At 47.6% G+C, this 16,757-nt stretch overlaps 1 protein-coding gene across 1 annotated transcript in view; it reads right to left on the minus strand.

Moving 5' to 3' along the window:
* ZNF618 (zinc finger protein 618) overlaps positions 1–16,757 on the minus strand; it is a 148,523-nt gene that overhangs the window by 34,442 nt on the left and 97,324 nt on the right. The window contains exons 7-10 of the mRNA XM_066201539.1: positions 11,668–11,751; positions 6,015–6,104; positions 3,912–3,989; positions 2,831–2,920 (exon numbers count right to left, since the gene is read on the minus strand). Coding sequence (XP_066057636.1) covers positions 2,831–2,920; positions 3,912–3,989; positions 6,015–6,104; positions 11,668–11,751 — 342 coding nt within the window. The remainder of the gene's footprint in view (positions 1–2,830; positions 2,921–3,911; positions 3,990–6,014; positions 6,105–11,667; positions 11,752–16,757) is intronic.

The raw sequence follows: 16,757 nt of genomic DNA on the forward strand, positions 1-16,757 counted from the left end.
CCAGGGATCCAGGGGCAGCCACAGCTTCTCTGGGCACCCTGTGCCAGGGCCTCACCACCCAATTCCTAACTGGGTACTCAACATTTCTTCCCCGAATCCCATCTAACCCCACCCTCTAACAGAGTGAAGACATTCCCCCTGCTCTGTCACTTCATGCCCTGAACAGTCTCTCTGCAACCTTCTGAGCAATCCCAACAGCCCAGCCCCAGCAAACATGGCTCAGTCAGCTCCATCTTAGAGAGCAGCCAGAGCCTGAAGGAGGACAGGAACATCTCTGAACCCTCCCCCATGAACCTCCATTCAGAAATGTTTCTAAAACTGGGACAATGAATGTGCCTACAATCCACTTTTATTTTTTGGAAACAGCCTCTGACAGCCTTCTTCCTAAGAGTGAATATGTTGACAGAAACAGCATAAGAATATCATTTTTAAAAAGTCATATCCCAGTTCTAATCTTATGAAAAAACCCCTACTCCTCACTCAGAAAAGAGAACTTTGGAAGGAGACATTTGGCATTAACAATTCCAGGGAAGCCCACAGCAGAGCTGTTTTCCAGACAGCAGCTATCCAGCAGTACTGACAAGAAATTATCCTGCAAGATGCTATTGAATCTGCAGGATATCATTCCTTGTTTTATCCATTTTCAATGACTTTTCATTCATTGTGACAGAACACCAGAAACACAGGCTCCGGAAGGGACGCTTGCACTCAAGCAGAGACCCAGAAAGTTGAACTAGTGATGCTGAAGGGCTTTCCTCACCCATTCCCATTATGACTGAATTTTCAGCATTTGCCTTATAACCAGGAGAATGAGACCAGGCTAAAGACACAATCTCAGCTTTACTTCTTCTGACTACAACCACCCAAGAAAAGCCAGCGGTGCTTTTCAGAAGTCGGATGTTAACAGCTGCCTCACAGGACCTCGGATTTTGGGAAGAACAGAGTCTAAGCAGTAGAAAGGTGTGAGGATGTACTGGCCAGCCTGCCTTGGGAGCTCATCATGCCCTTTCCTCATCCTCATCAGGGTTACTGGCTTGTCATTGTAAATCATAAATCTTACTGGTCAGGGGAACTAGGAGAGGAAAAAAGAGGTTAAAAAAAGAAAAGGAAAAAGAAAAGTTTATAGGGAAAATACTATCTTGATCTGATCTTGAGTTGAAGATACTTGAAAGGACTGGAAACCCATCTGCACAGCTCAGGGTCTGCTGACCTAGCCCGCAGCAGGGGCAGCTTCTTTTCTTTTGCTGCAGAAACTACGGTGCAAGAATGGCTTCCAACCCAGCACTCAGAACATGCCTCCTCCTTCAGAACTGGCTCCCAGGAGCCACACAGCATCAGGCAGGAGCCTGAGCTGCCTCTGCCAGGAGAGGGGCAGGGCCTGTGAGGGGCCACTGGGACTGCAGGGCCCACTGCAGGCATACTCCTCCCAGACAAACACAGCTGGGGTTTCTTTTCTGCTGGACTGCAGACCCTGGACTGGAACCAGCAGCTCAGCTATTACTACAACTGGTTGGGAAGGTGGAAAGACATCAGTGGCAAAAAATCCCCTTGAAATGGGAAGCACTTGGAAGGTAAGAATTAGCTAGAGCTGAGCAAGGCCCCAGTGCTCACAGCACACTGCTCCTGAGCTCTCTGCAGGGGGAGCAGAGACCCCAGAGCCCTGCTGTCCAAGGGCCCCTCTATGGCAGAAGATGGACCCACTGCTGGTCACCAATGACTTTGCTGAAGGCTGAAAAGACCTCAGTGAAGAGGTGGAGCTTCCGGGGCCAGGGAACCACAGGAATAACTGTGATGTGTGCAATCATAAGCACTGGGGGAGGTCCTTCAGCAGACGGCAGATAACAAGATTAACTTTGTGATGATGATGTTGGACGTGTATTTTATGCCCTCCCCCTTCTACCGTGGTCCATATCCAAGCTTCAGAGAACCTGCATGGCACCTGTAGCTAAAAATCGACAGTTTGGTGAACCATGTTCCCATAAACCCAAGGGTGCCTCGTTTAATCCCTTAAACACCCGATTCCGGGTGATTTTGGGGTGGAAGCGCCCCCTGCCGGCTGCAGCTGCAGGCTGCTGAGCTCGGCTCCTCCCTCCTCTCCCTCCTCCCAAAGCTGGAGCAGGACAGACCGGGCACCCAGCAAAGCTCGGGCAGTGCTGGGAAGGGAGCAGGGAGCTGTAAAAAACTTCTCTGCAGACTTTTAAAGTATTCAAATCCAAAGGTAGCAACAATTTCTCTCAATACGTTTAGTGAAATTTTGCACTGAATTATGCTGAACTGCTCGTTAAATCCTCCCCTCTGTGACGGGAGTGCAGACCACAGTGCTGTGCAGTTTGCTGACAATTGCCTTGTCCTGAGCTCCCTGAAATAAGTCATTTATTGAGTGTGATTTAGTAACAAGCTGCTGTGATCATTTAAATAATTTTGAAACCAGTTTTAACTCGCTGCTTGAAATAATTCTGCAGAAGCTTGTAAGAAAGATGCTTCTTCCCTAACATGTATGTTCAGTTACTATTTAGGGGAGTATAAAAATGTTGTGCATCACTTCAGTTAAACAAGAGCCTAAACCATCAGCCCCACAAGGAACATGTACAATTCCACGGACTGGGGTAGGAGCTCAGACATTCCAGACCTAACAGTGTCCCTATGAGAGGGGATCCCAGCTCAGCTTTACAGTGCCCTGGTCAGCACATGAACTATGTCCTGCCCACTGCAATCCCACAGCTCCAGTGGAAGAATCCCCAAGAGTGAAGTCTCTCCTGCCAGCCTGGTGCTCCCCACAGCCCCTGGAGGTGCCGGTCTGCAGCAGGCCAGCCCTGCAGCAGATACTCACTGATGGGGGCATGCAGAGCCACGTGCTCTTGGTAGGGAGTGTAGTACTTGTACTGCTTGCCACAGAACTCACAGGTGTAATTTCCAGTTTCTGTGAAATGAACAAGGACAAAGGTCAGGAAGGAGGGCAGTCCGCTAACACAACCCCCAGTTTCTTTTTCCAGAGAAACTGGTCAGGTAACACAAATATTCCTCATGCATGTGGAACTCGCCTGCCCTGTAATCTACATGTCCTTTTCTCAAGAAAGGAAACAGTTCAAAACAGAGGGATGGACCATGCATAAAAAGTCCAGTAGAACCAAACAAACTGCAGACAATTACCCCAAAATTACAGCAAGTAAGTGTGCAAAACAAGGGAGAGAATCCAGTGTTAAAGTCTGTATTACAGATGACACAGTTCTGTCCTCTGGTTGCAGAAAGTCTGGGATGTGGGGACAACAGGAACAGTCAAACCAGGAAATGAGCAGTCAAGTTCAAGTATTAGGGAACTTCTATTTGGGAGTGTGAAGCTCTCTTGCAGGAGAAGGGGCTTTTCTGGAGTTAGTGTGCTCATTCCTGCTTTGGAGATACTGGAAATAATGGAGTGTAACCAGACACTGACACCTCCTCCTCTTGCCAGTGCTGGGAGTACAGAACTGGCAGCAAGCTGCAAGACGAAGGGAAATGCATGCATAATCGATTGTTTCCAAAATGGAAAATTCAGAGAAATGCTTTGTCAAAACCTGGTGTTCTGTTTCCCTCTGCTCTGTCTGAGGACCCACCACAAAGGCAGTGTGAATCACCTGCCAGCTCTCAGTGTACCTTCAAGCCCTCTCTCATCCCTGCCAGACTGCTTTTCCCCTGAACTCCCTTCCCCTTCTCTTTGCAGAGCTCTTGAGCAGAATACAACACAAAGCCGCAGTTCTTAGGGCCAGGGCTGTTGGTGTTTGATGCTCCTTTGAGCCTGAACATTTCTGTGAGCACCCAAACCCCAAGCTCTCTGTGTAATCCAGTGCTTCCTGCTTTTTCTAGAGGTGCTGAGGCCAAAGGCAGGTGTGAACCCCTGAGCTTTACTTTTTATTTGAAACAATAATAACTCTTACTTGGCCCAATCTTCTGGAAGGGTTCGGGCTCCTCCTCCTTCACCTCGTCGGCAGCAATGACGGCCTGGTCATAGGGGTCTGCAAGAGAACAGAACCAGAGGAAAGCTGACAACACCTCAGCTTTGCCTTCTACAGCTGCATGGGCTCTGAATGCTCCTGCACCTGTAATCACATTTCCATCTGTAACAGGACTGGAAGACAGTGGGATAAACCAGTGGCCCCTCTGTCTGACTTGTCCCTCCTCCTCAGGTGCCCCAGGATTACCCCTGCTCCCAGCCACTAATTGGCCTTTTAGGAATTAATGCTAAAAAAGTACAGAGAAAAACTGAATTAACACATTGCAAAGCCTGATCCATATTTCCTGATTTTCTTCCAGGGAATCTCCCCTCTAATGCTGCTATACTGGCTGATAGTGGGCACGGCAATGCAGTCTGCAGGCACATCACCTAACACATACCCACCTGAGACTTCTACCAGCTAACAGCACAGCTAGCAACAGATCACAACCCAATCCACTTTAGAGAATAATTTGGTTTATACCTTGAACAATTTACAAGATCACCAAAGACCAAAACACCTGCTTCTTTGATTGTCTGAAGCCTGACCAAATGTATGTGCAACAAAAGCCTGGTATCTGGTAGGGCTGGGCATCAACCTACTGGCTGCAGACACTGGGGAGGGAGAGAGGATGCTCCCTGTCCTGATGCAAAACTCCTTCGACTCTTACAAGTTCAGAATCGACCTGCTGTGTCTGAACTACTGAATGCTTGAAAAGATTTGTAAAATAAAGCACACAAAGGAGCTTGGCTTACCTGCCCGGTTTTCTGGGGCCCCTTCCACACTAAAAACTAACACAGAATAGAAGAAGGAGGGGAAGAAACAAAACAGAAATTAAATCCTCTTAAATGGTCTTGTTTTCCTCCTGCATTTCACATACTGCTGCAGCACATTTCAGCCCCACTGAATAAACCAGGCTTTGTGCCCAAGACCCTCCTCTTCCCAGCAGCATCCTCACAGGACCTGGTTGAGCATGCCCAGCCCTAACACACACAGATGCTCAAGGCCTTTGTTCTGACCCTGACACGGCCCCAGGTGAAGTTCAGGTGCACAGCTGCCTCACCCCTGCGTGTGCTGGCAAACAGCAGCCACATACCTCTCATAGTGACTGTCAGTGCCATCAATTTTTTTCTGGCTCCCCACAGGAGGAAGGGAGCTGGCAGCAGTGCCCTGCAGGAGAACACTGGCTGTCCTTAGAAGATGCTCAGATGCCCACACATTCCAGGTTGACACAACCATTTTTCTGGACAACCATATATTGTGAAAAACCACTTGCTTTTCTGAGACAGCCCAGTCATTCAAAACCTGCTGCTCTCCAAGCAGCCTCTTTCTAGAACTCTCCTTGGCCAAGTGAGGAACAGTACTGACAGGCTTGCAGCACACACCAGGAAGGTCTGGAGTGTCTGTGGGCCCCGAGGTGAGGAGCTTTAGATCCTCAGTAAGCAGGGGGCAAGCCAGCATGTTGATACTTCATTTCCCCCAGTGCAGAATAAAGAAACACTACTTCTGGCAGTGGGTGCCTGCTTCTATCTGGTGCCACCAGCCTAGGCCACTTTTACAGTCACAGAAAAAAAACTGGCCTTTAAGGGCCACTGACAACTTCATCAGTTCATTACCACAGTGATTAATAAGAATGAAACATTTCCCAACTCTGAAAATCTGAAATACTTCACAGAGAAGTACACTGGAAACAAACCTGTAAATTCAGAAACCAAAAAGCAACCAACTTCTTCCCAGCAAATAATCAGGCTGACCATTTACCTTGAGGCACTCAGTCCCAGGATCGCCATCCTAACCATGAACCTCACTGCAGACACACTGCATGGTCCCCAAGTCCCAGCACAGGTGTTTTGATGCACACAGAGAGAATCAGGCAAAGCAAACTCCTTTCTGCAGTTCCTGTAGGCTGTGCCTCCATGGCAAAGCTGACCCATGCAGTGCCACATCCTGCACACCACAGGCCACACGCTTCCGCAGAGCCACATGCTGCTTCCCCAAAAACTTCTCAGCCTAGGTCAGGTGTCTGAGTGTCAAAACATTACTCACCATCCACGGCATGGAGGTCTCTGTGCTCTTGGAAGCAGCTATAGTATTTATATTTTTTCCCACAAATGTCACACGTGTACCTAAAATTGTCTGCAGGAAGAAGAAAACAGACCAGTTTAGAAACTCTGAGGTGAAAGGCAAGCACTGAAACCACACTGCTCAATCAGGCACCCCCATGCACTGACACACCCCCCGTGCTCTGTCAAGTCTCTAAGGCACACAGACAACCACTGCCTCACACTGTCCCCCTGCCCCACACTACATGGCTTGGGGCATATTCTGATTTATTTCCTCTTCACACACCTCTGCTCTCCAGAGCTGACCCCACAGACCTCACAGCAATGAGGAAGCAGGACAGCAGGCCCTGCTGGCATCTCCTTTGGAAGTTCAGGGCTCAGCAAGTTCAGGGACAAGCAGGTGTTGGTCAGGATGGGGACAAAGGGGCAGAACTACACACAGAGTCAATGCATGAGCTGTTAGAAAGCAAAGCCTTAATACACCAACGCCAACGTGGACTGGATGTGAGCACACACCGGCTTCTCACTGCTCCTGTTTACTGATTCCCAACTGCACTCAGGATCCTGTCAGAACCAACAACCCAGGAGAACCAACAATCCAAGGCATGCAGGACAGTAAGGTGATGCCTTAAGTTTTCGCTTTCATGTTTTTCACATTCTGTGCTGCCTAGGGCTGTGGTTTCGAGCCTCATATTAAGTGTTAGTAAGCTCTCTTCACAGAGTAGGGAGGCAAAACAAATCCTTTTCCTGCTGGAGACCAAGGACAACAAGTTTCAGGCCCAGAAGCATAAACAATGGTGGACTGAAGAGAGAAAACAAGATGGGCCTTCATAATCTGAATCTGCAAATGGACAATTAAACCCCAATATGCAAATGGACCAAAACGTATAAAAGTGTGAGACCTTGTGACCTGTTGTCCATTTTGTGACCATTTTGGGTCCACCTTGGGTGTAGCCCTGGCCAGGCTCTTGTACTACCCAAGGTGTATCCTTAAAGGCCTTTTAATAAATACCTACTTTATTCTCTTAGCTCTGCTGGGGTCTCGTCTCAGTTCCAGGTCAGCCTTCCCAAGGCATCAAAGGTGCTCAGTGAAGGGAGAACTGATGGTTTCATATCCACTTGTTCCCTATACCCCATCACTTCATCCCAGCATCAACCAACCCTTCACCACAGCTGTGTGGGGCAGACAGATGCAAAACAGCTCCAAGTGTTTACGAATCTGGTTTGTTCTGAATGGGGATCAGTGTCTTTAGCTCAGCTATCACATCCATGCAAGAGGAGGATTTTCCTGGTCAGCTTGGTGGGGTGTTTCCCCCCTCTGCTGCCTGGCACACCCTGAGCAGTCACCTCACCTGTCAAATGACCCCAGGCCAATGGCTTGGTGCTATGAGTCCACAGCAAAATGGCAAACATAATAAAGCCCACGGCAAACACAGTGAAACACATGGGTTTGTACAGCCACAAAGGATCTCCAGCGTGTTTCCTTTCCAGCAGGAGCAAGGAGTGCAGGCTGCAGCTCCCAGGGCTCCACAGAGGACCTGCCATTCAGCAAGCTCCCCTGCAGCAGTGTAGTTGTGTCCATGTATCCTTACTATCAGCAAAGTTAAAGCCTTGTTTTTATCTCTTCCATGCTGTGTTCAAACACACCAGACTGTGCACATTAAGTAAGTTTTTATTTTACTTCTCCATCACTTTACTTTTAAAATTACTCTATATTTTAAGCTGGGATATATTGGTATGGTGTAATCACTCACTTGGGTTCACCACTCAGTCCAGCAGCACATGGGGTTCAGCACTAAACAAAGGATCACTGTCACCCTTTACTCAGAGTGACTAGAGAAGCTATGATGATCTAGCAGAGAAAAACGCCAAATCTAAATGGTGTTAAACACCTGGACACTGGAACTTTACCTCTGCGACTAAAAAATATTTGTATCTTAATCAGAGCACAGCAGTGCTAAACTAGAGTTAAGGGGTTTTTAGAAGTCTAGGCTGGACAAGCAAAGAGAAAGGGACTCACTGCACAGACAGTACATGACTTGAGGGAGAGTAGGAGGAGCAGCAGAACACACCTGTGAGAACATTCCAGTGGCAAAAGCACTAGCAATTCACAGTTAACTGTGTTTGTTCCATTATGTGATCTCGTGCAGGCTCCTTCTGTGGTCACACAACAGTGCTGAGGGACTCCCTCTACCCTGGGCCCTCTTCCACAATGAAGAGGTTCTAATGATAGCTACTGGGTACCTGTGTAGCTGTTGCAAACCGTCCCCCCTCCTTCAATTATCACAGTCAAGTAGCAAGTCAAGTAGCAGAGAAACTCCTAACTTGGCATTGGCAGTCAATCCCACCTCAATGGGTGTCCCCAAAGCAAGGAACCAACCTCCTTTCTGAAGTGCAATGAGCTCTACAGGACCAACTGAAGATTAACTCTCCAAAGGAGTCCCAAAGACCAGACACTTTCACATTCAGAGAACAAAAACTATTATGGCCTTAGTTTGGAATAAAAGAGCTCAGTAAATAAGAAGATTTGTTAGAACAGAGGAAAACTAAATAACACCATTTCACAGGGCCAGGCGTGGCTACCTCTGGTCCCTGCCACACAGGGGGATCTTCCTGTCCCCAGCAGAGCCCATGCTGGGTGTGGGCACCCATGCTGGGCAGTGCAGGGAACATGGAACAAGTGTAACAGCACAGCCCGGGAGAACAGGGGTTTGTGTTGTTAGGGGACTGTCCCTACAGGCAGAAGGATTTCCAGGGATTACAGAGAAATAAGAATTTGTTCCAGCTGGTCCAGCTTGGAACTGATCTTCTGGGCTCTGTAGGAGAGAACATCCAGCAAAGATTGCCCAGCCTCAGAGACAGGAGCCTTATAGAGGATTCACAAAGTACCGAGAGCTGCCCATGTGCAGCCAAGCTTTATCTCTCTGAACAACAGCTCCTGTTCAGGCTGCTCCCAAGAGCCAGCCCTTCTCCTCCTTACCCAATAAAGCCATCTCTGCTGACAGCCTTCGAACATGTCCAGTGCTGACCCGAGCAGACACTGCTTTCCTAGCAAGAAACTCTCTGGGCAGAACTAGCTCTGCAGTACCATGCAGAATCACAGAATCTCCTGAGTTGGAAGGGACATACAAGGATCAGAAACCCCAACAATCTCAGAGCATCATCCAAACACTTCTCGAGCTCTCTTAGGCTGTGCCCACAGGGAATCTGTTCCAGGGCAGTTTTCCTCCTGTGAGTTCTAACTCCTACCCCAAGGTATCCAGCTGGGACACAATATCCAGTACCTGTAACACAGCCCGCAAGGGACTCCAGGTGTTGAGGTGTTGCTGCAAGACCACACTGAAACCCTCACTAATTCCTCACTTTCCTAAACCTCTGGAGAGGTGGATCCAAACACAGCCAAACTAACAATACTTAGGCAAGTTCGCTCAGATTCAAACTCCGCTGTCATCAGGGGCTCCACCTTAAGGCTCCATCCAAAGCACAACCACAGCAGCAGGCACTATTAGGGCAGGCAAGGACACTCCTCAGTGCCCACGCACACGGGTTCAGTGCTGCCAGCTGAGCAATCACCCTGCTGCAAATACAGACCTTCAAAATGCTCCAAAGGCATCTGGTCAAACTCCAGACTCCAGCAAGTATCACTCTCCTTCATGCTCAGGAGCCTTTCCAATGGGAGCGGGGATTCCAGAGAGAGGTCGAGTGAGTACCAGCTGTACTTATTTAGTCAGCTCTTAATTCATCTTTAATACACAGGCCAAAATAGAGCACCTCATCTTGCTAGTAGTAGAAAAGGCAAGGCACAGCCACGTTTCAAGGCAGCTCCTCAGCTATAAAGGACTGACACACTCAGATGGCAAATGGGCAGGTTTTTCAAGTACCCCAAGAAATAACTCCACAGGGCCTGAAAGAAGTTTTAACCCCTCTGCTTGGAAGTGGACCCTAAAAAAAGAGAGAAAATGAGCTGGTCTTCTCTCCCACCTCCAGAAGCTGCTGCCAGCTGGCTCCTGTGGTGTGTCCAGCATTCACTGGGACTGGCTGAACACCCTGCCCCAGGGCTGAGCTCAGCTCTCTTCCCAGATCCTGCATTCAAGATTTGGAGAATTTTTGTTGGTTTGACTCACAGATTCCTCAGAGAAGGAAGCACATATTTCATTTTGGCAGGAAGGAGAGGGCAGAGAACACATGCCCAGAAATGGTAGCCAGAACAAGGCACTTCTTTCCTTAGGACACTTGGCCTCGGTAGATTTTGCTTTAGAAACCCAGGAAGGGAATAAGAGCAATCAGAAATGTATTGAAAGGTCGGGAGCTCTGTATCACTAAAAATACAGCTAGAAATACAGATCACCTAACCTGCCCTCCTAAGTGCAGGAATACCACAAAAGCTGGGTACAAACTGGCTCCCACTAGGCTCCAAGAGCTCTGCACAGCATCCCAGAAACCCAGACTGGAAACAGTCCCATCCAGCTGACATCCCTGCAGTGCTACCAGCACAGCCCATGAAGGGTCCCAAACAATGAGCTCTCCCCACAGCAGCTGCAGGAGCTCCTCAAGGATTTATCCAAGGTAAAGAACAATTTCCACCCAGCCCAGAATTCACACTGAGCTTTCAAAAGGCAGAAGCCACAAAAGGTACTTGATAGACAAGCTCTCTCAGGAACTGGCACTCTGCAGATAGCCTGGAATTCTACTGATCCTACTCTTGTAGAGCACTGCAGGAACAGCTGTCAAGGAGGAACAGCCTCCACATGTGGAAGGGCAAAACTGTTGAATGTAAACAGATCACAACAGTCTGCTGAATTCTTCTTAACATCCAGAAATGCTGCAGGTTCCAGTCAGGATAAAAGCAGGAAAATTAGAAGAGGGCAGTCTGGACAGCACTGCTTGTCCTGCTCCATGATCAGAGTGGCTCCTCTGCACCAGTAGGTTTGGGAATGGCAAAGGAAGCACCCAACATAAGGAATTCTATTCTAAATCATACATCCTATGACAATTCCACATTCCTCATACACATTGGCAAAAAAGGCTTCCCAAACATAAAGTCTAGGAGCAGCTTTTAAAGGGGAGGGGCTGGATTCTTACAGCTGCAACACATTTAAGTCACCCCTCTGTTTGAGGCTGTGATGTTTCTGGCCCCAAAAAGGCTTTCTGAGAGGGACTTAAGAGACCACAAAGGATCAGCATCATCCCTCCAGCTTTGGGCAGCGGATTACAGGACAGTCGGTGACATGCTCTGATCCCTGAATTCACATTCCTTGTTTCCTGAAAATCTGCTGGCAGATGCTCAAGTCCTGCTGGTGACAAACTCAGAGGGCTGGAGCTGGGAATGGCTCTGTGGCAGTACCTGGAAAAAGCATCACCTTTCCTGGGAAATCTGCCTCACTGGAAGGAACCATGAGCAACACCAGCACGCTTCAGAAAGAGCCAGTCCCCATGGCTAACCCACCTGATGCAAAGAAACAGGAAAGGAGGGCATTTTCTGAGGAACATGCTGCATGCTTCCCACTGGGAAACAGCTTTCCAAGCTGTGTCCAGGGCACACTCTACCTGAACAGCCTCCCCAGAAGACCCACAGGGTGCAGCTACTGCTTCCTTACAACACATCAGGGAAAAAACAAAACATCTGGGACCCTCACTTGTTTCTGTGGATTCCACCCAGGGCAGCACAAAGACAGCTCTGGAGAGAGGCTTCTTCTCCCTTTCCGCAGCCAGAGGGGCACCTAGATGGAAAGGAACACATTTATGGCTTCCTAAGCTGGCAGGACATTCCCCGCGCAGGCTCACAGACATTTCCCTTGAGCTGAGCCTTTGGCATCTTTAGAGGATTCCTTCCAGACTGGCAGTGAGGAGAGGCAGACAGAGAGGCTGCAGACAGGAGCACACACCTCCCTCTCCTCCCCCCTGGAACTGTGCCTTGCACACAGGTTACAGCTTTACAGCAGCATTTTACAGCCAGGGACAGAGCTGCCAGTAAAATCAGCTTCAATTTACATCAGAACTCTACTTAAAGGTGTCTAATGGCAAAATTCCTTGAAAAGGGAGCAGGACTGAGCCCAAAGTCAGCAGCAAACCCCTAAGAGGATTAAAGTACCCAGAGTTACATTAGTACGGATTAAATAATAATAAAATCCAGAATTCTGGAAAGGACAGAAACCCTTGCACACAAAGGCACAAGCCAGATCCTAAGTGGGGGTAAGGAAGAAATTTTCCCTGTGGGAAAACTATTCCAGTATCACTCAGTTCGCAATAATTTACTTACTTCCCACAAACATCTGCCCTCTGTCAGGAACACAGGAGACATCAAGGAACACACTGGATTAACACTGTGCTTCCCATGCTTCACACAGGGGCATCCTTGGGATGCAAACTGCCAAGCCAGGAATAATCCCAAACCTTTACACAGAAGGGTCAAATCCCCTGAAATGACCCAAAAATTGCTGCAAGGTGCTGGCTCACCTTCCAGCTGGCAAGGGGCCAAATGGCAGGTGAGAGGGCATGGAGCCACAGGCTCATGTTTGCCTTCTCCGTGAAGGATTCCGGGGCCATTCCAGCTCCTGAGAAGAGCCGCTACAGGTGCAGTCAGGAGCTACAGGGCTGAATTCACCTCACGGCAATTTTTAAGTTTTCATGTTGGTGGCCAGAGGAATCTATAATTTTTGTGATACTTTATTGAAACCATGTGTCAGCTGCATGTATCTCAATGGAGATTTAAATGCACGCCATCCAGGCCTGGATGTAATCTCACCAGTGGAAACTTGATGCCAGACTACCAGGAATTTCCCTGCAGAGGGGAATATCCTGGTTTAATTTCTGAGAGAATGAACCCTTGTTCAGAATAGTCTGATGGTCACAAACTATTATATTTTTTAAAAATGTTTTGGGGAAAAGGTGTTTTGGACAGTACTAACTGGATGCTGAGAGACAAAATAAATTCTCAGGATGTTACACATCAGAGAATTTCCTTCTCCCTCAGTTAAAAGTATGCTCAGGTTGAATCCAAACAGACAGCAAATATTAGCCATTTAAAGCAAAAATATTAATATTTTACAATTATCCCCCAAATCAGCATCATGAAGCAGGATATTGAGGCTCCATGACTGAATTCAGACACATAAAACGATGTAACAACATGAGCAGATCATGTCTCATCCTGCCTCATTCTCGTGTCACTTCAGGGCAGGGTTGGGTTCTTTTCTCCAGAGGTTTAGGAAACTGCATCCCTCACTGGATATACGAGGGATGTATTTCTGCCCTCACTAAAACTCTCCTGGCACCTTGAGGACAAACTGATGGATGACCAGAATAGTCTGGGATTACTAAAATTCTTATCCTCTTTTTACTGAAATAAATATATTTCTCTATCCTTTTCCTGCCTAGGAACTTCGTAAGATATTTGTTTCCAAGTATTAACATCCAGATTTCTGCAAACATGGTCAATTTGGGCAGCATCTGAGAAAGAATTGCATCTTAGCAATTTTCAGTATAAGATCATCTGAAGATCACAGAATCACAGACAACTTGAAAGCCTCCTCTTCTAAAATCTCTCATTACAATTACCCAGAGAGACACTGCTCCTCTCCAGAACTATGTAACTGCAGGACTTCCAGAACATCAAACCCTCCAGTGTGTGTCCTGTTCCTGAGCACATCTTTGGGACTTGGATGGAAACACACCAGGTATCTGGGAACTGTTCCAAATTTCACCCACCTCAGACAGAGGACAGGTCACAGAATTACAAAATATTCTGGGTTACAAGGAACCCACAGTGATCATTCAGTCCAGTCCCTGTCCCTGCACAGACCCCCCACCAACCCCACCCTGGGCATCCCTGGCAGCGCTGTCCAAAGGCTCCTGGAGCTCTGGCAGCCTCGGGGCCGTGCCCATTCCCTGGGGAGACTGGGCAGTGCCCAGCACCTTCTGGGGGAAGAACCTTTCCCTCATCTCCAGCCTGCCCTGGCCCCGTATCTTACGATAAGTATCTCCGATATCTTGGGTTTTAAACTCAAAATTTCTTCACTACTGCAAATCCCTGAACTAAGATTCTTATTATTTTCTTCATTTCTCCTCCTGCACTGAAATTTATCATCCTTGGTCTCAGCCTATTGGTCGCTTACATGTGCAGATGAACATATTCATCTCCTTGTTTGGCAAATGGCAATCTAAAGAGACTTTACCTACTTAAAATGCAAACACATTAGGAAAATAAAATCCATTTTTACCATTGCCCCCAAGGAGCAGGAGAATTATTAAATAAGAGCACTGGGAAAATGAATCAGGCAGTTGTAAATGATTCGCTGGTTACTGTGGTGGCTGCACGTGGGTGTACACACAGCATTCACTGTATCACACTTTTCACTGGGGAAGGTGTCAGTGAGCACAACAAAGCAATTTCCTGGGCTTTGCTCCGCTATCCCACAGAAAAGTAAAAGAAATCCAAAGGAAACTTTCCTTTAAGGAAACATTTATGTTGCAAATTAATCAAGAAACAGAGATGCTAAAGGTTCTTCCTCAACCATAAATTAACACCAGCAAACCACCTCCGTATCTTCCCATCCCTGTCAGAACATTACAAACACCATATCCTGTATGAGTAAGGTGTGGGCAAGAAAACCTTAATTTTGACGATATTAATTTCATGGTTTAAATTCACAACCCTCCAAGAGTTTTTTGCACATGCAAGGCGTTAGCACTGTGCCTCCACAGTTAACATTTGCAAGGCATATTCCAGCCCACATCCCTGCTTCTAACCTTTCACTGCTTTTCCAAATAAGTTCCTTCTCAGGCTGAACTTTCTCACACTTAGTCAGAGCCCAAAGGGGCATATGTTTTTAAAAGATCAGATCAATCATTTTTATTTATGGGGTTCTGAAATATTTACTGGGTATTCCATTCTGGAAAAAAAAAATAATACCACTTTCTTTTTTCCCCTCACTCTGACTGGAGACACACATGGATGTACACCTGTGCCCAGGTGATGCGTTTGAGGGCATCTGGCTGAGAAAGGAAAATGTTCTGTTTGCTGCCTACAACATCCTTAGACCCTGTGAACATTAGTGACCCTCTCCCACCAACTCTCCTGTCGCAGCCCAGCACCCTGATACACACAATAAATAAATATCAGCAGTTACAAATGGGGAAGAAGAAAGTAAACTCAGGATGTATTTATATCCAATATATTTTATTAAATTTTCAAGATTAGTTCTTCTGAAGTTATTTTGGCACCTCTTGCCACCCTATTTATACTTAAAAGCATTTCTTTTTAACCCTGTGACACTGCAGCAGGTGCTGTGCATCCCTGCCTTCCTTGGGATTTGCTCCTGAGCTGCTCATCAGGCTGTGTGGTGACATTGTCTGACAAATTACAATGACCACATTTTGCTTCTCCTGCAGCCTGAGGGTGGTCTGCAACACCCAGATATATCTGTACCCATGAGACAGTATTTGTGATTTTCAAAAATTACTTTCAGGCAAGGAAAAGGGGATCAACACAAGAGAAAGGCCAAGAGACACACGAAACATCAGGTTGTGTTATTTGGGATCAGCTGGGATTTTGTGGGATGTGGCCCGGGAGTTTCCGGTCTGTGGGGCTGGTCACAGTGAGCATTAATGTTCTCTGACTGCTGCTCCTGTTCATGCCAGGATTTAAGGCACGAGAGAAGGAGGCTGTCAGGGATGCTCTGGGCTCACAGGCAGGATGTGTATGCTGGGCTCTGAAGCATCTCCCACAATGGGGAGGCCACTGGAGAGCTGTGCAGGATTAACCTGATGGCAGGCTGAGCACTGGGATCTGCTTTTGAGAAACAGCACAAAATCCAGCTGTGCTTCTTGAACAGAACTGCATGTACACAGGAGCAGGAAACGGAGATGGAAAGGCCGGGATCTACCAGCAAACAACTATTAGTGGTCTTCCAGCCTCCAGCAAATGTCCCCGAATTGCCTTAGTAACAACTACAACACCCCAGGAATGGAAGCAAGCAAAGCAGTAGAAGTGGCTTGTAGTGGAGCTGGTTTTCCATGTCGTTTTCCTGCCCACCCCTCAGATGGTGTCACAGTACAGCCTGGGAACACAGCCTGCCTTAAACTGCAACTTGCTTGTGATGGTCCTCAAAAAAGGTGTTACCAGGGAAAAATCACAGCACAACCCCCACTGTCAGCAAGCTGTCCTGATTAAGCCAGCCTGACTGACACACTGGAGATCAAGGCTCCCGAAAGCACCACATCCTGATTCTTCCCACTTTTAACAGTGTTTTATTTAAAGAACCCAGGAATGGCAGGCTTCTTCCTTACAATATCAATCGGCACTGCTCCCCCAGTCTCAGGAATCCTCCCCTGGGAAGAAGAACACTCACGAAGTCCCAGATCACTAACCAGACATACCAGAAGTTAATGCATCAGTGGTACTTTGAGATACCTTCAGCTTCGAGCAATCCTTCCCTGCCCACTTCCCCTTGCATTTTCTGGTTTCTTTCTCAGGGCACAGAACTGCAATCCAAGGGTTGTGCCCAGCATTAACTGGGCTGCAAGCCCAGGGACCGGCATTTTATTCCATTGACACTCACCCGTTTGTTGCCTCTGGCAAGTCACTTTTTTCCATCCTGCTGCTTCCTGCCTGCCTGCAGAATTCCCAGCTCCTTTGGGAAGTGATCCAAGGCTCAGCCAGGCAAAGGGCTTAGAACGACTATGGACTGGGAGCACTACCTGCTGTATCTGTTAACATTTAGTATTT

Source organism: Chamaea fasciata, unplaced genomic scaffold (genome assembly GCF_029207755.1).
Source record: "Chamaea fasciata isolate MVZ Bird 193981 ecotype frontalis unplaced genomic scaffold, bChaFas1.0.hap1 SCAF_20, whole genome shotgun sequence".
NCBI lineage: Eukaryota > Metazoa > Chordata > Aves > Passeriformes > Sylviidae > Chamaea > Chamaea fasciata.